This window comes from Aulonocara sp. 'chitande type north' Nkhata Bay, linkage group LG14 (genome assembly GCF_057382095.1).
Source record: "Aulonocara sp. 'chitande type north' Nkhata Bay isolate Kocher_YH1m ecotype deep benthic linkage group LG14, A_spYH_male_GT1.1, whole genome shotgun sequence".
Lineage (NCBI taxonomy): Eukaryota > Metazoa > Chordata > Actinopteri > Cichliformes > Cichlidae > Aulonocara > Aulonocara sp. 'chitande type north' Nkhata Bay.
Genome location: NC_141357.1, coordinates 12,531,445 through 12,551,802, shown reverse-complemented (window position 1 = coordinate 12,551,802; position 20,358 = coordinate 12,531,445). Strand labels below are relative to the sequence as shown.

Genomic DNA, 20,358 nt, shown 5'->3' with positions numbered 1-20,358 from the left:
AAAGATATTTGTTGTACAGTCATTCAACAGTTAAGAGAAATCATAAAAAGACCCAGATTTACCATGACATTTTTGCCTGTGATGAGTCTATGAAAGCTTCTGACCACAACTCTATACAGGAATAGCTTCAACTAGGGGCTGATAACATATAATTTAAATGTAATTTCCCATTATAAAAGTATAGCTGTATGAACAAGCTATATAATTTCTATTTAAACAAATGTAAAAACAGGAGAAATGCTAACTACTTTAGGGGTAGATTTTTATCCTAGGAACCCCTCTGAAATATGTTAGCCTAGCCATGCTTAACCATGAGTCCATGTGGCACAGGTCAACAGGAACAGCAAAGATGCCTCTGTGATGACTAAATCAGTGTTGCCAGATACAAATACACAGTTCCAGACAACATAATACACGTGTGGTGTGCACACACATTTAGAAAGGACAACCGAGAAGCCTTTCACCAGATTTATTTCAAGAAAAAAAAATGATTTAAAATGTTGCACATTTGCCTACTTCTGAAAATTGTCCTTGTTCAACACGAAGAACAAGATCACCAGCACTCAGAACTCAATGAAACAAATAATTAACAGATGAATATCCTGGATTTATTGACCAGTATAAGCATCATTTATACATTTCAGATTTGCCTGGGTTATATATTATATGTATATCCCAAACAAACATATAATTTTCTTTCATCCCCTCTGTTAAAGTCTGAGCTTAGGGTTGTTCAAAAATGGCTTAGCAAAAAAAGAAAAAAGAAAAAAGAAAGAAAGAAAAGGAGAACAGAAGGCAACCACTTTAAACACATTACAGAATTGGAAAAAAAAAAGTCCCATTGTAAATAATGACAGACGATCAAGAAACGTTTTCTTTTGAAACGCTTGATATTTACAGCAATTATATTTTTTGCCACTTTTAACAATTATGTCACAGGTGATTGTTACGATGACGTTACGTCACAGGTTCGAGTCCCGCTGCTCTGTGATGATGGGAAATCGATTGTGTTCACAATCCATTGACAAGCTGTCATGACGTAGCGGGAAAAGTCAAATATGAACACAGCCCTCGTCGACACTCCAACATTAGAGAACAAAAATATTTTAAGTTCTGTCTGGTTTTTTTTTTCTTTTTTCTTGTGGTGTTTTTAATGTTTTCTTTTTCTTTTTCACTTTGCAGCTTGCCAAGAAAGTAGAAAATGTTTGCTTGGCACATTTAGCCCTGACTCTCTAAAACAAACAAACAAAAAGGACAGATACACAATCGTGATAGAAAACTGAAGCATTTTAGGATTAAAATTGTCACACTCCATTGATTTGTGTTTCTTTTCTAAATGGAAACATCATGATCTAACACTTAAAAGGCTTTGGCAACTCAGACCTAAAGCAATAATTTAACAAGAGGCATAGGTATTTACATAGGAATCTATGCAGTGTCACAGAGGCAGACAATTTATATTGCACATGGAAAAAAAAGACAAGTACATGTGAAACGTTGGTTTTGAAATAACTGAAAAATAAAACAAAAAAATGAGAAAAAGAGTTCAAGAAAGAGAGAGTGGCTCTTATACAGACACGTCTGTACGCCCTTTAGAAGCTTTGCAGCAAAACCATCTCGTCCACGGCAGATCAAGCACTTCCATCGAGCTAGCGCTGATGTATATCCCAATCTTGGTTTCACACATACATCACACCACTTTTAGAGGCGATTAACCTTCCTCACTAATTGTCTTCAAAAGGATCCCATGAGGGTTCATAAGGTACTTTTCAAAGAGAAATCCTACATTTGTAACCTGCGATTTGAAAAAAGCTGAAAAGAAGCTTTCATCTTCTTCCATTAACATTATCGGGGCAGCATAAAAGGAAAGGGGGGAGAAGAAGGAAGAAATTCTGGTAGATCACTCGAGGTTTGTGTCAGCCTCGTTTCTGTGAACACCGCCTCTGTGGAGCTACACCGAATATTTCTCTCTTGCTCTTAACTACCTCTCTCTCACCCACGTAGACGCTCGTGCCCATCCACACATTCACTCATCCCCCGCCCCCTCCCCGTGCAGCCCACGTGCAATGGTGTCCACTTTCCCTTTGTAACTATTCAGCGGTTTTCCTCACATTGCTCTGCAGCATTTCCTACTTTAAGCATCGTAAGGTAAAACTGAGCAATAGCGTACTGTAACATAAAAATCCAGTCAGGTTTTCTATGAGGCACAAGCTGAGAACATAATTTCTGACGCTTCCTTTGGAGTGCAGCGATAGTGAACCGCTGGATGGTTCCAAGAAAGAGTAATTTTGTGATGGCTACATCTCTAGTTTCTTTAAAAAAGAAAAAAAAAACCCAATCTGGATGCACTGAGAACTGAACAAAACGCTTTTATGTCTGACTGGGACACCCGAGGGTGGCTGTGCAGATAAAATAGAAAGAAGTGAAATGACGATTGTGACATCTGAGGTTCTTCACACGGGTATTTCACAGATATACATCTTCTCAGCAGATCATTCAGTCAAACACGTCGATACTCACGCTATCTCTATAACAAATATACAACATACATACTAAACAGACTCTTTATTTCAATTTTTATATATTAAAAGCTCTAAGAAAGGCAGCAAAGATGCGCAATAAGGCAGATCCATATGACACACTCGATGACACACTCTACTCTGGCACATTTGCACTTACAGATGAGATGGATCTTTTAAAGGGATTTGGTTACTCTTTACCTAAAGTGGGTTCATGAGGACGTTAGTCAAGAACAGAAAAAAATGACCTAAATGAAGAGGAAATGTGACAGATGGAGGATGGTGAGAAGAATAAAATGGGAGTCTTTTGGGTTAAGTGTTTAATGAAGAAGGGTCAGGGATCAGTGACTCTGTCATTAATAAGTGATTGTCAAATTGTCCCCTAAACACCTAAAAAAAGCAAGAAGTGAATCACTAAAAAGAAACAAAAACTCCCCGTGCATCTTGATGGTCATGAATTTATTATTACACATATCCTGAAAAGCTGTAACTAAAATGTGTTGAGACGGAGTGGAGATGGAAATGGAAATGGAGTGCATTCATTTCTTAGTTAATGGAAAAAAAATAAACACTGACCCAGATAAAAGGAATAAAACATGAGGTGTCCATACAGCATGCATTCATAAGCATCAGGTGAGGGCTATGGCAGCTGCTTTAAATCAATATAAGCTTTTATGACACATTTTACAGAAACTATAGCACTTTCATCTCACTGTTACATGTTGAAGTAGTCTCTGCTGTCACAATGAATCTTTTCCGCCCCCCTCGATCTTGAGACAGTATGTGCATGTACATATGTGTGTCAGTGTAGCTGTGTGTTTTTACAATCTTAATCAGGATCAGTACTGTATGAATGAGCTTGTGACTAGTGGTAAAAACCTATTATAGCTGCTGAAATAGACAAAGTCACCACCTTCTGCCATCTTCAGCCGGAGACGTGTGGCTCCAGCACTCGTTTCAGATCGCTCGTCTGATTCAGTTTGAAACTTTTGTCCCGTCCTGTCTGGCCTCCTAAGCATCTAAGTGGTTGACAGCAGAGAGAGACCTGTGACTCTTAGGTCACTAAAAAGGTATCCTCAGCCTCTTACGGGACCACGGAAAACTCGACGAAAACCGTCCGCGGCCTGCTGCCGTCACTGACCCCTCCCTCCTTCTGTGTCGTCGAGGCAGCCGTTGAGGCAGTGGTCGTCACTCCCGAAAGCGCCCTGGGCCTGCAGCAGCTCGTATTCCTGGTCCAGGAAGTCGAGGCTGTTGTTGCTAGGCAACCCACGGATGGTGAACTTATGGGACACTTTGGTCCACTGCTCACGGTTAGCCGCCACCCTCTCGTACAGCTCGGTGGCCCCGGGAAACAGTTCAGACAGCAGCCTGAGAAGACAGGAGGCAGCAGGTGGTGTTAATTTTAGGCCTACACATGATTGCTAATGAAGAGTCCTCAATGTCCCAGTCTGAGAGTTTGTTCAATTAATGCCACTCTAAATGAAATGGATTAATCATTCATATAATTATTGTTTTAATTTTATTTATTTAACGTCATGTAATGATTTGAACTGTGCTATCGGGTATTTAATCATCCAGTAACTGGCATTTTGATTTTTCACAGGTTGCAGTCACAGCACATTATCAGAATAAACTGTATATATAGACAATGTTAGTGGCCAAATTGATGTCAATCACTGGTTTTTGAAGTCCTGTTTTCAAGCTTCCACTTTAAGCATTATGTGTTTGTTTGGTTGCTTTTTCAATAACCAGATGTCAGGTGCCAGGTCTGGGTCTGACTGAGAATCTGAGGATCATGTGTGCTCAAATGGTAGCAACCACAGGTGGTATAAAAGTCGTCACCCTTTGGTTTTTCAGATCCTGTTCTGAAACCTCGAGATGAGCGTTTGCCATCGCCATCTTCATTGATGATGACTTGTGTCATTAGCTAACAAGTGTGTGGTTCATACCACCTCCACTTTGAAACGTAATATGAACAAGATTTACATAACAGACTTCATTTGTTATTCAATGAGAACAAAAACCAGTTACCGAGCCCATAAAATCAGCAGAAAAGTGTTTCAAGAGGTCAAGATAGAAAGCTGATTTCCAACACACTTCTATTAGCACGGAAAGCTTTTTGCAACCAAAACTAAACCCATCTGGTGGCCTTCAGATAAAATGCAGCTTTAACCTCCAAAGACCCGAACTCTTCCACGACATGCATTTTAAATTTGTCTTTGATATTTGGGCATATTGGGACCCGGTGAATGTAAAAACAAAGAATTACCAGATTTTTTTAACCTGATTTTTGTTTCTAAGAAAAATGAGAGCCACATATGAGGATATTTGTTTCAAATTTCGATAGAACAGTAGCAGTATAATGTCCTCATAAGTGGATATCAGGCCCTTGTAGCGCAAAATTGAGTATTTTGGTCTAAATAACCCAAAATGTGATGTCCACATATGTGGACGCCAGGTCCTAGGAGGTTAAGCCACTAGGCACATTCTTCTGACCTAGAAGCTACATCCATGCTTTATTCTATCTGTCTTAGTGACTTTTCAGTCACCAAGTAGTCCTGCTTCATTGTTTATTTCACTCTTATAAAGACCCCGACCGGTCACAAAAGACATGGCTGCCCCTCCCCTGAGCCTGCAGGGGAGTTCTTACTACTTGCTCATGGGGATCATCTGATTGTTGGAGTTTCTATATAAATATACATATATCAACTGAATTGAACTCCTGCGACCATAATTTACAAATAAATATCATGCTGTATTCTACAAAACATGAAATGAAACAGCAGAGTCGCCTCCCCTGCAGGCCATTAGAAGGAATGGCAGGTATGAGGCTGGCTTCACTTTTCAGACGTGTTTCTCTATGATTATCACTTTAAAGGTCTATATATTGCAAATGTGATGCACTTGCTTATTTAAATTTACTGAATTTAATTGACATTAATTTCAAACTGTTAATGTCGACGTAATGAATTTATCTACCTTTATCTGTTCTTGCTCCTTTAAATGAGTTACTTAGATGCTCAAATGTCCACTAGTTAGTTTAAAAAGTTTCAACCACAGTAAAAACAGTGCTGATGAGAGTGAATGCCAAAACAATCAGCAAAAAGACTCCAGAATCAGGGGATAATGTGTACATAATCTACAGTTTTGTTTTAAGCAATGTTTCAAACTAAATCCTTTGTGTGATAAAAGGACCAAAACAGATCCAATAATGAGTCTGTGCTGCTTTCAGGTTTTGTACGCACTTGTAGATCGGCATGGCGATATGCTCCATGAAGCTGATCTGCAGTTCCGGTATGTACGCTTTCTCTCTGTCCATCATCTCACTGGGCCTGTTACCCATGGCTTTTTCCTGCAAACACACGTTAAGCTATGATTAATGACCTCAGTCAGGCGTACAATAACACACTTTCACCACATGTTACTATTTTCACATGTCATTTAGCAGTTAGCGTACACTAAAACATACCAGATCTCCTTGAGAGAAGAACTCTTTATAAATCAGCTCCTGTAGGAACATAGCAGCAGATATTTGAAAGTCTTAACATGTGTCATATTTATAGAGACATCGTTATGTATGAAATTTAGTTTATTTGTCTTTTATGCAAACATTTTATGCTGTTACCTGCCATAAACTGCAAGTCACTTCTATTAAAGTTCAATATTTGGTGTGATTGGGGTTTTTCACTGATAGAAATGCGTTCTCTTGCTATTGAGATGATAATGTATCAACTGAGCACTGTAAAAGCCAATAAAGTCTTCCACAGAAATGTGCTATTGGTTTTGAAAACAAGGATTTACAGTTTATTTGCTTTAGGTGTTTGGAGATTGAGGGTGGAGGATTTGGGGCAAGATTTACGGGTTTGGTGGTGGAAAGGGGGCAGGCCAAGATTAAACATAATCCTAAAATGGAGTGCGGTTTCTCAGAATAGAAAATAATGGAATACAGCTCAAAGGTTGTTTCCAGCTGTACAGCTTTGCATCTCATAATCTCCAATGTCCTAGAAATGGGTCAGTTTCACTGTACAAACACTGTTAATTAGAAATCTTTAGTCGTGTTGCTAAAAGATGAAACAGAAACTTCTTTCTCCTGCAAATCAGCAAATGCAGCATGAACCCGATCACACTAAAGCCTTTTCTATTTTCTTCCTACTTAGAATAAACTGCTACAGTGAGCAGTTTACTAGGTCAAAATAATTACAGCTATTACTTCCACTAAGCTTTTGGAATTTGTACTGCAGTAATACTGAAATATTAACAGTCTTAACTGAATTAAACACATTAATACAACATTTTTGCTACAAATGGCAAGTTCTAGTAAGTATGTGGTAATGTTTCACATATACTGGTGCAGAACACAAACTGACAGCAATTTTGCGTGTGGTTTTCCAGCCCTTGGTTTGGTCTGACAGGTCACACGAAGTCATCAACAGGCACAGCAGCAGGGAGTGGTGGGTACGGCTTTTTGGATTGTATCCATCTGAAAAACACACAAAACGCATCGCTCTGCGTTAACAGCATTTCAAGCACTGTTGCTGCCTTTCATCTAAGAGGAAAATCACACAATTCCGAAGCAAAAGTGCTTCAAACTCATTGCATAAAGTTCATTTTAGTCTCCAATATGCATAATGATAGAAGTGACAATAAAAGAAGGTCACAAAAGGATGTTAGATAAGCAGACTTTGCGTGTTTGGTAGGCAGAAATGATTTTCCAGTGCCTATTAACACTCTACACATTCATTCAGTATTCTACTCCATGATTGACAAGTCACCTATTCTAGAGTGTGAGAAAGTTGCTAACTCATTTAGTGGTTTTTAATGTCCTTGAATTGCTTTAACGGCTCGAAATTGTTTCCACGGAGGAGACATCCACTCAGGATAACTTATAATTGGTTGCATTCAAGCGTAACAAACCACTGGCCTGGAGGTTACAGCCAATTACATTGCATAAGAGTGTAAGCAACTGTCTTTTCTAAAGGGTAAATAGTCCAATGAAAGTGGAGGATTATTAAGAATGTCAGAGCTGAATGTTGCAAGCGTGAACTCAGATCTCTGCAAAATAAGTCAGTTCATGAAAAAGAAGCAAGTCATAGTGCAGAGGAAAATGGGTTGTCTGTCTGTCTATGAGCGATCTTTCAGCTCAGCAATGGATAATTGTACTGAAACGGTGAATTTCTAATGTTCTATATTGTTTCGTCTCCCTTGTGAAATCAGGCCGCTTTAATCTAAGGAGACGTAAAAAGAAATATTGCTTTGCTTTCAGTGTGAATCGACAATCAGAACTGAGCCTCCTGGAGCTGTTCACGGGTGTGAGTCTAAAGCAACTGCAGAGACGTGGCTGCGCATACTGAACATGTGACATGTACCATCAGACATCTTCTGCAGATCCTTGAAAATGCGAAGGTGGTGAGCAAGGTCCGTGGCCAGAATTATGTCTCTCATTAAATCCAACATGCGCTGGTAGTCCTAGAGACATAAAAAATAATCGTTAGCTTGCAAAGGCGGTGATAGAAGCAAATGAAAATATGAAATCAGCGAGAGATTGAGAAAAAAGAAAGTTGTTGAAATGCACGAATGGAGAGAGGGTTTGATAATTCACCTTCCTGGAGAACTTCTCAAAGATGTTGCAGCCATGAGTGTTCAGAATAGCGATGGCCTGGGCAAAGTGATGTCTCTGGCGTGGCAAATAAAGCATAATGACAAAACGTGTTAGAAAACGGTGACTCTAAAGTGACTAATGCTGCAATGCAAAAGGCAAAAACCAATTTAAATTCCTCACATTGCCTCATCGCTGCTGCAAAAAAATGTCATGATTGATTTTGGCCACTAGATGTCCTAGCAGAACACTACATTAGCAGCTCTCAGATAATGGCATTCATTAACTATGAAGGAGCAAGCCTATACCAGTAATCGCACAATCTTATCGTCTCTGTCATAGGAAATAAAGATTTACACAGTCAGTGTGAAAACTTTGAGAGACTTTACCTCCATCACAGATCCCTCTGAGCTGTAGAGAGCAGCCAGCACAGATTGCTGGAAACATAACAGACACACATTTGAAACACAATCCTTTTAGCATGCGCGGCACATTGATTCAAATCAACATCCTCCAATAAAATATAGCAGTGTTTTCTCTTTAACAGGAGATGGCAGCTCTCAATTGAAAAAAAAAAAATACACATATATATATATATATATATATATACAGAAGCTTATCAATGATGGATTACTTTTGTCTTATAATGTGTGTCTGATTTAGGTTTGTGCCTGATTAGAGTGTAGCAGGGCGACACGCTTCTAATCACCTCGTGATTAGACCCTGATAAAACCGTGCAACCCTCGCTATTACCCGGGATGCTTCATCTCGAGCATTTAAAGTAAAAATTTCAACATTATCATAACTCCCGCTGTTGTTGTCATGTTAAATGAAATGGTTTGTGTGTTTCTTCCTGGCTTTTGTCAGGCGGGGAAAGTGATTCACAAATAACATCCCCCTAACGTTTGCTTTTTAATTTATTCATATGCTTTTTTTCTTTTTTCATTTACAGTAAACAATACATACTAATACAATATTGTTAATGCAGTAACCACTATCATTTACTGCAATATCTTCTCTTCTTCTGTCTCTTATCTCCTCTTATTGTGTTCTTTCTCTCTCAGTCTCATCTGAGTGGTTAGTATCTGGGCAGAGTGGATCTGCAGTCCTCTGGGGATGCTCAGGAGCAGGCGGTTTGGGAAGGCAGGCCAGGTCACCGTTCCTATCCTGTTAAATACACGCTCTGTATTTGAGAGGATAGGAAGCCCAAATAAACAGGCCAAATAATTGGAAAGATACCACTTGTATATACCATAATAATAGATATAAGTTAAAATTACTGAACTCATATATCCAAAAATGAAAAATGCCAAAAAGGCATAAAATTATATTTTTGTGGCACCAAGGTGATTCCTAAAGAGGACACATTGATGCATCTGGCCTTTTGCTCATCCATCTATCCATCTATTTATCTCAATGGATCATCTATCAGTCATGGATTGGTTTTCACAGAGCCCAGACCTCAACATTATTGAAGCAGAGTGGGATCATCTTGACAGAAACATCCAAAGAAGAGCTTTAAAAGTCCTTTAAGAAGCCTGAAGAACTATTCTCGAAGACGACTAAAAGAAATGAAAAGACTAAGATAGTTCATGGTACCACGCTGGTACCTATTTTTTGTTACCTTCCTTGTGGGTTTGTATATATTTAGCTGTCATTTGTATGATTATTTTCCTTGCTCTAATTAGTATTTAGTTTTCTATTTATCAAATAGCTGCTTTAGTTGAATTCACTGTGTTTAAGAGTTCAGAAGCCTCGTCTGTTTGTGGTTTCCTTTTAGGATTTATTCATTTTTATTCACATGTTTTATTCATTATTAAGATGCCAAGTTTTCAGTTGTTATTAGTTTTTATTTTTACCGTTGACGTTGCTTTTAGTTCACGTTTCACGTTCACCTTTCTACGTTCCTCCGTCTCGTCCGCCGATCTTCTCTCCGTGTCAGACTCATTCTAGTCCATCCATTGTGTTGTGTTGTGTCACACTTCCTGTTTTCTGTGTCTTGTGATGTGTTTACTTCCCCATCTCATTATATTTGTTGGCTTCAGCTGTGTTAGTACCTGCTACCGCTCCTCTCTATATCAGGTGTGTCTCTGCCCCCCTCTGTTAATTGCAGCTGTGTGTACCCCAGTGCTGTACCTCCCTGCTCAGAGCTTCCCTGTATCTCCTAGTGTTTTTGGATTACTTGCTCATTTCCCTGGTTTGTTTACTTATTATTGTGTTTATTTTCCCTATATCAGCTTTTGGACTGAATAGGGAAAATAAACACATAATGCATTTTTTGTCTGCATGCATAAAGCTGCAGTCCTGCTTAGAGCCTTGTTTATTTTTCTATTATTTTGTATCATTCCTACTGCTTTCTAATAAAACAAAAGTATGTGCTCTCACCGAGGCCACTTGGAAAGAGTTGTTGGTGCCACGGTGGTCCAGATCATGGCACATACAGGACACAAAGAGCGCTAATATTTCTATATCCCTAGAAGACAGCAGGCATAGAAGAATCATTTTAAATACAAATGATATAAAACATCATTATAAAGTCTTTTGAGACTTGTGTACTCACTCGAGGTAGTTGGACAGCCCTAGGTTTTTGTAGAGCAGGTAGCAGAAGTGTGAGACGGAGAAAGCGTGCATCCAGTTGTGGTAGGGAGGGTCTCTGTAGCCTTTCTTCACCATCAGACAGAACCTGGCACCAAGGCAGCAGTTTAAAAACACTCTCATGACTTTTTTTTCCAACATGTAACTCAGTGGTAGCCCCGGAAATTCTCATTCACAACCCATCTCTCCATCAGCTTTAAAAAAACAAACCTGATTGAAGATTCTGCTACAAGCTTACAACGCAATACTACTTAACAATGTAGCCAGAGAATCATTAATAAATAAAGTAAATATTCTTTATTTAAACAGCTGATGGAAAATGATTTAAAGCACAGGCTCTTAAACACAGCATATAAATTGATGGATGTCAGACCTGGCGAGCGTGTGCATGTCGATCTTATAGGTGTTGATGAAACCCATGTCTTCAAACATGCTGAGAACGCACTGCAGACACACAACAGGAGAAGTTACATCAGATTTTGTTCTCTTTAAATCTTTGTGCTGACAGCATTCAGACACACTCTCTCTCTCTCTGCTTCTTACCATCGGTGTGGTGTCATCGGGAAGGGAGCGCGGCGTGCACGTGAACTCTGCGAAGCACGGGTCAATCTCGTTCACCGGGTCGATGCCAGATACCAGCAGCTTAGTCACCTCTTCCTCTGAAACCTGCCACAGACTCATACTGAATCATACTGAGTAAATAGCATGGACACTGTCAGTAAATGCTGCGCGTCGCTGTGCGAGAGTGAGTTTGTGGGATGAAGAGATGTGATTTTACCTTCATATGGTACATCATCATTTCATTGGCCAGATGGGATCTGAACTGAGCCTCGTGGACTCTCTTGTAGAGCAGAGACTGGAGGAAGAACCGGCACATTAAAACGTTGCTAATTCATTTTTAGTAAGAATGAATTCATTATATTATCACGATAACTGGACAAAGACAAACAGAAAGAAATTAAATTAGATGTTTGTGATATAAAGTAATAAAGTTCAGTGAAATATTATGTTATCAGGATCTCCTACTTATGATCGATCTTCCAGCTGGAACCATATTTTGCTTTTCATGGTACCACTGACTACATGCTAGTGAGAGATGAAGTCCTATTTTATTTTGAAAGTATGTTTGTGGGTGGCTGTGGCACAGAAGGTAGAGCAGGTTAGTGGTTCGATTCTCCCTGTCCTTATGGTCTTTTACAGAGTTTGTCATGGTTGGCTGCGTGGCAGGCGTGCAAGCAGGAGTGGTGGATCCAAAATGCAGGACTCAGACACAGAAGTTCAACTTAAAGAGCAGCTTTATTGCTGGAAACCCTCTTACTAACTAAAGGCATCAAAAGACAAACAAAAACGCTGGTGGACTAAAACACTGAAGCAGAAAACACTGAACTGGAACTGGAAACAAAACACTGGTAACACGGAGGCAAAACACACACAGCTTGTTGAGGGTACGACGCAACACTGACTCAGAGAAACACAGGGTCTAAATACACTGGGAAGTAACGAGGAGAATGAGACACAGAAGGAGGGCACAGCTGGGGGAAATTAGAACTGACGAGACAAGCAAAGCAGGACACATTCACATAAGACACGGACCTACAAAGTAAAACAGGAAGGATCACACAGAGACGCGAACTTGACACAGTGGAGACAGCAACTAAGAAACACAGAGACATAAACCATAAGGCAGAGGACTCTAAGAACCGAGAGACACAGAGGGGAACTCAAACATGCAGACACAGACTTACACAGAACAGAGGGGACATAGAGAAACATGAAGGGCAAGGGATCGAAACTAGAAACCATAGAAACTCACACCAAGTACAATAATACAAAAATCACAATGAACTAAAACGCTGGGTCAGGAGACCCAGGACCCTGACAGTACCCTCCCCCCAAGGGCTGGCTCCCGACAGCCCAACACAAGAAAACGAAAAAAAAAACAAAAACCGCCCAAAACAGAAAACAACCCGACCAGGGCGGGCGGCGGGGGCCCAGGAAGGAGGGCACGAAACAAAAACACCGAAGCACAAGAAAAATGGAGTCCAAAACAGAAGAGTTCAGGGGGCCGGCCCGGGGGCCGACAGCACAGGAGTCCAAACAGTTCAGAGGGCCGACCGCGCGGAAGGCAACGGCGGCGACGAAGGAGACGACGGAGCAGTCCAGGGGGCCGACCGCGCGGAAGGCAGCGGCGGCGCTCCAGTGTCAAGCGTACTGGCTGAGGCCCGGTGGGCACAGGACCAGACGAGGCAGGACCAGACGAGGCAGGACCAGGCGAGGCCGGACCAGGCGATGACAGGGCCGGACCAGGCGATGACGAGGCAGGAACAGACGGACCCGGCGACGGCGGGGCCGGACAAGGCGACGGCGGGGCCGGACAAGGCGACGGCGGGGCCGGACAAGGCGAAGCACAGGCAGAGGCCGGGCCAGGCGATGCGGAGGACCCGGAGGCCGGGCCAGGCGATGCGGAGGACCCGGAGGCCGGGCCAGGCGATGCGGAGGACCCGGAGGCCGGGCCAGGCGATGCGGAGGACCCGGAGGCCGGGCCAGGCGATGCGGAGGACCCGGAGGCCGGGCCAGGCGATGCGGAGGACCCGGAGGCCGGGCCAGGCGATGCGGAGGACCCGGAGGCCGGGCCAGGCGATGCGGAGGACCCGGAGGCCGGGCCAGGCGATGCGGAGGACCCGGAGGCTGCAGCAGGCGAGGATGATGATGGAGCTGCAGCAGGCGAGGATGATGATGGAGCTGCAGCAGGCGGCTGGACGGGCTCCTCGGGCCCCCCAGCCGACGAGGCAGGAAGCTGGACGGGCTCCCCGGGCCCTCCAGCTGACGTGGCATGAGGCTGGACGGGCTCCTCGGGCCCTCCAGCTGACGAGGCATGAGGCTGGACGGGCTCCTCGGGCCCTCCAGCTGACGTGGCATAATCAGTAGGTGCAGAGACCACCGGCTGAACAGAAGGCTGAGCAGGTGATGGAGCAGCAGCAGGCGAGGCAGGAAGCTGGGCGGGCTCCTCGGGCCCCCCAGCCGACGAGGCAGGAAGCAAAGGCCGGAGCGGTCCCTCGGACCCTCCAGCGGAAGAGATCACTAAGCCAGCCGTCATGGAGGCCACTGGCTGACACAGAGGCGACACAGGAGCCTGAGCCGAGAGTGGCTGCTGAGCAGGCGACACTGGGAGCTGAGCTACTGGAGACACAGGTGACACTGGTGTACTGGGGTGAAGGCAACGAGGACGCAGTCCCTCTCTTAAGGGAGGATAGAATGATTTAGTGATAAATCTGGATGGGAAAAGATGCTGATGCTGAGAATACCAGGCAGCGAGGGCTTCCAGGAGGGTAGCTGACCCTTCCTTGCCTGGACCGCCCATGCCAAACAGTTCGAAGCATATCCTGGCTCTCAGAGCTGTTATTAGTTGTTTTAATCTGTTAATGTCCAAAAAACCAGCTGTGCAGAGGGTGGAAGACAAAAAGTTGTCAAAAAAGACCACCTGAAGGAGTCTCTTGGGGGTGTCCTCAGCGTGGTTTACTTCCCGGCAGTGATTCCACAACTGCGCGAGATACTGAGACCGTGAGTCCGCAGGATCCATTTGATGGTTGCGTCGTTCTGTCATGGTTGGCTGCGTGGCAGGCGTGCAAGCAGGAGTGGTGGATCCAAAATGCAGGACTCAGACACAGAAGTTCAACTTAAAGAGCAGCTTAATTGCTGGAAACCCTCTTACTAACTAAAGGCATCAAAAGACAAACAAAAACGCTGGTGGGCTAAAACACTGAAGCAGAAAACACTGAACTGGAACTGGAAACAAAACACTGGTAACACAGAGGCAAAACACACACAGCTTGTTGAGGGTACGACGCAACACTGACTCAGAGAAACACAGGGTCTAAATACACTGGGAAGTAACGAGGAGAATGAGACACAGAAGGAGGGCACAGCTGGGGGAAATTAGAACTGACGAGACAAGCAAAGCAGGACACATTCACATAAGACACGGACCTACAAAGTAAAAATCACAATGAACTAAAACGCTGGGTCAGGAGACCCAGGACCCTGACAGTTTCCTCCAATGCATCCACTGATATAAAATCATTTATGCATAGAAAAAAGTGTGTGGATGAGGCAAGTAGTAAAAAATGCTTTGAGTGCTCAGATACAGTAGAAATGCACTAAATAAATATCTTTGGATGCACTGAAGCAAAAAATCAGGTGGTTAACAAGAGGTATGATGTCATTAATAAAAAGATAAATTATCCAGATTTTTGTTTTGGCCTTTCGTTCACACACAAAAAGCATTTTGATCTCTGAAAACTGACCTACAGGAAACAAACATTAAGGTACAACAGCCACTATAAACATATGTTGCAGAAAATTATATTTGATTTTCAGCTTTTGCTCCTGCTTCTAAGACATGCGCCTGATTTTTGATGTCAGACTGTGCGCCGTGTTATTGTTTGTAGGCCTCTGAGTGGCCAACATTTCTATATGATCAGGATTTTATCGCCACCTGTTGCTTGGGCATGATCTCGTTTTGCATTTTCATGTGGACAAAACAGTGGTTGTATGGATTGTTTTTCTTTAATGAAAGTGAAAATAAACCCTAAAACCGTGTACGTGTGGACGTAGCCCAACTTCTATGGCTGAAAAACATGTTTAGCTGCTTTGAAGGAAACTCTTAATCCTTTTCAGCTTTCAGTTTGCCAACCTTCGTGTCTGCTCTTCTGGCGCCTCTCTGTTTGTTTTCTGAGTTTTGGCACCTTTCAGTTTTTCCCCGTTTGTTTTTCCTCACTTGGACTTTCGTATTTTGTTTGGGCTTTTGTCGGATTATCCGGAATATTCTTCACCGCCTTTTTCCAAGCACATCGAAGCCATTTTCAGTTGTCTCACCAGTTTGTGATTGCACACATATGTTTGTTACTGCTTTTACATTCACATTCAAATGGTAAACCTGTGATTCATGATTAACAAGCATGTTTTAATTTTCGTGGGCTTTTCACAGCCCTACGTCTGGCCCCCGCTTTACCTTTTAGTACATGAGGGAGCTTTTTACAACCCTGAGAGTACTCTACAGCACGATACTGGGTGAGATCTGATGAATAATATATCTGGCTGTGCTTTAAATCATTAATTAGTGGCCTCGAAAGCAATTATTTTTTTTCTATCAAATATGTTTATAGTTTGTAGATAACCTATTAAGTACCAGCAGTCATTCAGAGGTCACACTCTGCAGGAGCTACTCAACATGAAGTGACTCTGTTTATTAGAACGGGAAGACATTTTCTTTTATCTGAGATCAGGGTGGTGAAGGATGAAAAAGACAATATTTCAACAGAGTTTGTGGGCGATAACAAATATATCTCTCCTTGTTTGTTCATCACTATTATCACAGACGTGATCGTCTTCATAATCGTCTCTGTGAGCCGCGCACAGCTGTTCAGCTGGAAGTATGTTAATAAGTTCAGTTTGCAGCAATCATACAATGCCAATGAACTGCACCACGAAAGCCGTTCACTTCCATCTGACTGAATCTCCTTAAATTTCCCTTGAGACTTTCCTCTTCTCTGCCTCGACTGAGCATTTCACTCCCACTGAGCTGATCTCATCTCGCCGGGACGGGATCAATCTTTCTGACATCGTCAACTATTTTGGGGAGAGCCTCCTAATGATGGATATACTGTAAATGCTAAACTCACTTATATTTGCATCATTATAAGGATGCATGGAACTTGCAGAGATTACATTATTTAAAAATGAAGCTGACTTATTGACCGAGAGAGTCAGTGTGTATGAAGATGAATTGTATAGCAGTCTGGATTTATTCACTGCTGCTCACAGAGATAATCAGAGGAAGTTTGGAAAGTGAGAAGTTATAAAATAATAGTTACTGGAATTAAATTATTTCTCCTCACATGCTCATGTATGTGTGTTACTTTTTAACAACTTGGTCTCTTTGATTAAAGGGAGTTAGAAGAGACTCACATGGGCAATGCTGATGCCACAGTAGATAGAGAAAGCTGTCGCCAAATCCTCATCGAAGCGGTTGAACCACGGCCCATTCATCTTATTCACCAACTCAGCGACGCCGATGACTTCTGGAAAACGGAAGATTTAAAGAGGAAAGGGGTGAGGAGAAGAGGAAGGTGGAACAATTAGGGAGGAAATGATTAAGCAGGAAGAGGGGCGAGAGATGCAGGGATGGATGGAGGCGGGTGAAAGTTGATGAAGAAAAATGGAGAGTGGAAGAGGGAGCGACAAGGACGAGAAAATGAGGCACAAATGGCAAAAGTCAACGTCGAGTCAAAAAGGTCTGCTAACTTGAATTGATTTCACGGTGGAGTCAAACCTAATTGCACATAAAAAGCTCTGAAATTAAAATGTTAATATGATCCGCAGACAGCTCCTTTTTTTACATGGAGACAAATGACACTGACTGCAAAGCTTCTCTGTGGATACAGCAGAAACCATTAGGCAGCAGCATCAAAATAGAGAAGAGGTTTCTGAAAGTCTGGAACACAGAAGATGGTCTAAAGTGCACGTTATACATGTAGGACGTGATGTAACCTCTCTTTGTGCTATTCCGAGAATGAAGCTCCACTTAAAAACAAACAAACAAGAGGGCAATAATGCACTAAATATGATGTTTTTAAATCTGGTGTAAGTTGCTTAGCTTTTATACAAGTCTCAGAGAAGATACTTCTCTGTTTTTGCACGACATCTATTACAGTTCTTCTTGTTTGTTGGGTTTCTTGTGAAATAATGCTGGTCTCGGGGACCAGTTCAGCACCTGCTCTCTTTTATTGTCGCTCTTGGAAAATGTCCAAAATGTTTTTTTTGGTTTTTTATACTGAAATAATCAAAGATTTCCCTGAAAACATGTCTAAAGGGCAGTAAATGTTGCTTCATATTGATATTCACCCTTCATAATTAAAAGTTCCTTTATAGATGTGTACGTTGCCTACACAGTGCACGCGAATGCGCCCCCTTTTCCAGTAAAGGTATTGGTTTTTGAACTGTTCACTGATAACATCCATGTACATGATCTCCAAAAATATTTTCATACCAAAGGAGAGGTTTCACGTCAGCCTCTCTTAACTTTTTTTCTTTGCGTCACAGAGCTTTAACTTGGATGCTCTGATGGTTTGCATTTGCTGGTTTACAGAAGCCGTCCTGATCATGTGTAGTAATATTCACTACAGAATCACGTACATGTTTAATGCAGTGTTGCCAGAGGCCAGCAGACCAGAGCTACTCAGTAATGGTTAAAGTCTTGTCCTCTGCAAAAAGAGCTTTGCCTCAATTCCCTGCATCTTTTAATTATATTAATCACTGTATGTGACAAATTCCCCAAATTCTCTGGAATAATTTGCCCTTCCTTGAGTGTTGAGACCCTCCCCATATTTACTTGTAAAAGACTCTTTGGGATGTTTTTTTGTTAGACACAGTCCTGTTACTAATTACCCTAATGAGATGTGAGCTGTTCTGCCAGGTGTCTTGTTTTTAGCATTACATTATATTTAAGGCTTTTGATCCTCTTGCCTGAACTGTTTTGAAATGTGCTGCTAACCTCCAATTTCAAACAGGCTTTGAGCTGTTGTCAAATTGAATTACATAAAAATGTTCTGCATTCTGCTTTTATCAACATTTTACACATAGTTCCCACTTTTTGGTACACAAGGTTGTATATTTTGCATGATTTCATCAGGAAATCCCTTTGTGTTGAACTCACTGGTATGAAATGAAAAGTCCAAATGTGTGTGTTCATGCATTGTTACCGTTATTCTCATCTTTGATGGGGAAGCAGAGGATGTTGCGAGTCCTGAAGCCCGTGCTGTCATCCACCCCACGATAGAAAAGAGGATGAGAGTAGGCGTCCTTAATGTTCAAAATCTGACCAGTTGTCGCCACGTGGCCGGCAATGCCCTGATCGGCTGGGATGCGAAACTCATTCTGTGCTCAGACACGAAGACACACACAGTTTTGTCTTTACTTAACAGCTCACAGGATAGGGAGACAATCAGCAAGTGTAATCATATAAATATCTTGGAACCATAATCAATGAAAACCTGAATTTTGATGAGAATTACAAATTGGTCTGGAAAAAGGGTCACAAGTGCCTTTACTGCCTTAGGAAACTTGCTCATTTCCACATTGACTGAACAATTTAACTTCGTTTTATCGTCCTTTTATTGAGTCTGTTTTATCTTTTTGTTTGGTGGCATGGTTCGGTCAGACCTCTGTTGCAGAGAAAATCTGACTGAATTGGATAGTGAGATGGTCCAGTCGTCTGATAGGTGAGTCACAGCCCTGTTTAGCCTCCCTGTACACTAAACAGGAACAACGGATGGCTTTATCAATTCTTAATAATGGTTCCCATCCTCTACAGGGTGAATCTCAGCTTCTTCCCTGGGGACGGAGCTTTCTAGTTCCAAGATGCAGGACAAAGTGTTATAAAAACAGCTTTGTCCCCGCTGCCATCACTGAACTCAATAAGAACGGTTTCATTTGATTTCATCTTGTCTAATTAACAAATATGTGTCTGTCAGGTTTCATTAAGTGTGTGTTTAGTGATGGGATGCTAAATGCTCTCATTTTATTGTGGTGTTCCTCAAGGCTCTATGCTTGGCCCACTTTTGCTTTCAATATATATGCTGCCTCTCCACCGTATCATTCAAAAGACTGATTCTAATTACTTTAAAGCTTTTAATGGTTTGAATTACATGAAGGACTCATTAACATCTATGTGCCTGGGCACTAACTGATACCAGTGAATGAGGTTCTGCTGGTTATCCTGAGGTCTCTTGTAAAGAAAGGTTAGCGGGCCTCATCCGTCAGAGCTCCAATTGTGATCGGAATGACATCAGAACCTTTTGAATCTTTTAAACCATTTTTTAATCGTAAAGTTTTTATGAATGTCACAATGTTGGTTTTAGTATTCCTGTATTTCTTATTATTTGTCTTGTTGTTATTTGGCCTTTTTTTCTTTTTAGATGTTTAACTTTTTTCCTGTGATGCAATAAAGTTTATTATTATCATTATTATTCCAGTATGTAGATATTTGTTCAGTGTACTTTGATAATTCTCCCTGTTATAATTTCCTGTTACTCCCTGTTGCCAAATTCAAGACAGCCAAAAAAGTCTCCATAAATCTTAGACCATTAGGCCACGGTGCAGCTGTGCACTGTCAGCACAGTCATGCTAAGTGTTTATATGTGTGTTAAATTAAATGCTTGTTTGCCGTACCTCCTCCTCACTGACCACACCACCATCAAACACCTTTGCCACCAGCTCATGGCTCACACGATCCAGCAGGAACACCGAACAGCTGCAGAAACAGTGAACGTCAGATTTCGAGGGGTAAGAGACAGAACGGAGCACAGCTGAGAACATTAGAGAGTTTTATCTCGTTTCATCTCAGGTCATTTTGTAACTTATTAAATGACGCAAGTCAGTTAAGAACAAATTGCCTAGATAGCCTTTGCAAATGGAGATAAAGACATTCACACTATGCACAGACACACATGCACACACTCTTTCTGTCTTTCATACACGCACACTGATAAATCCCTTTGAAGATGAATCAGAGGGCTTACATCTCTGCATCACTGAGGTTCCTGGCCTCCACTATAATTTCCTGTAACAGCACTGACACATCATCTGAAA

The 20,358-nt window shown here is 41.9% G+C and overlaps 1 protein-coding gene across 3 annotated transcripts in view; it reads right to left on the bottom strand.

Moving 5' to 3' along the window:
* Positions 1-454: 454 nt before the first annotated feature.
* pde2a (phosphodiesterase 2A) overlaps positions 455-20,358 on the bottom strand; it is a 174,345-nt gene continuing 154,441 nt past the window's right edge. For all 3 annotated transcript variants that reach the window (XM_086260993.1, XM_086260994.1, XM_086260995.1), the window contains 16 exons: positions 20,289-20,352; positions 19,939-20,020; positions 18,471-18,645; positions 16,678-16,790; positions 11,489-11,566; positions 11,254-11,376; positions 11,084-11,154; positions 10,676-10,798; positions 10,501-10,588; positions 8,505-8,552; positions 8,119-8,193; positions 7,886-7,985; positions 6,887-6,999; positions 5,989-6,027; positions 5,765-5,871; positions 455-3,887 (listed from right to left, as the gene is read on the bottom strand). In XM_086260993.1, the coding sequence (XP_086117119.1) occupies positions 3,653-3,887; positions 5,765-5,871; positions 5,989-6,027; positions 6,887-6,999; positions 7,886-7,985; positions 8,119-8,193; positions 8,505-8,552; positions 10,501-10,588; positions 10,676-10,798; positions 11,084-11,154; positions 11,254-11,376; positions 11,489-11,566; positions 16,678-16,790; positions 18,471-18,645; positions 19,939-20,020; positions 20,289-20,352 (1,634 nt within the window). In that variant the 3' untranslated portion in view covers positions 455-3,652. The remainder of the gene's footprint in view (positions 3,888-5,764; positions 5,872-5,988; positions 6,028-6,886; positions 7,000-7,885; positions 7,986-8,118; positions 8,194-8,504; positions 8,553-10,500; positions 10,589-10,675; positions 10,799-11,083; positions 11,155-11,253; positions 11,377-11,488; positions 11,567-16,677; positions 16,791-18,470; positions 18,646-19,938; positions 20,021-20,288; positions 20,353-20,358) is intronic.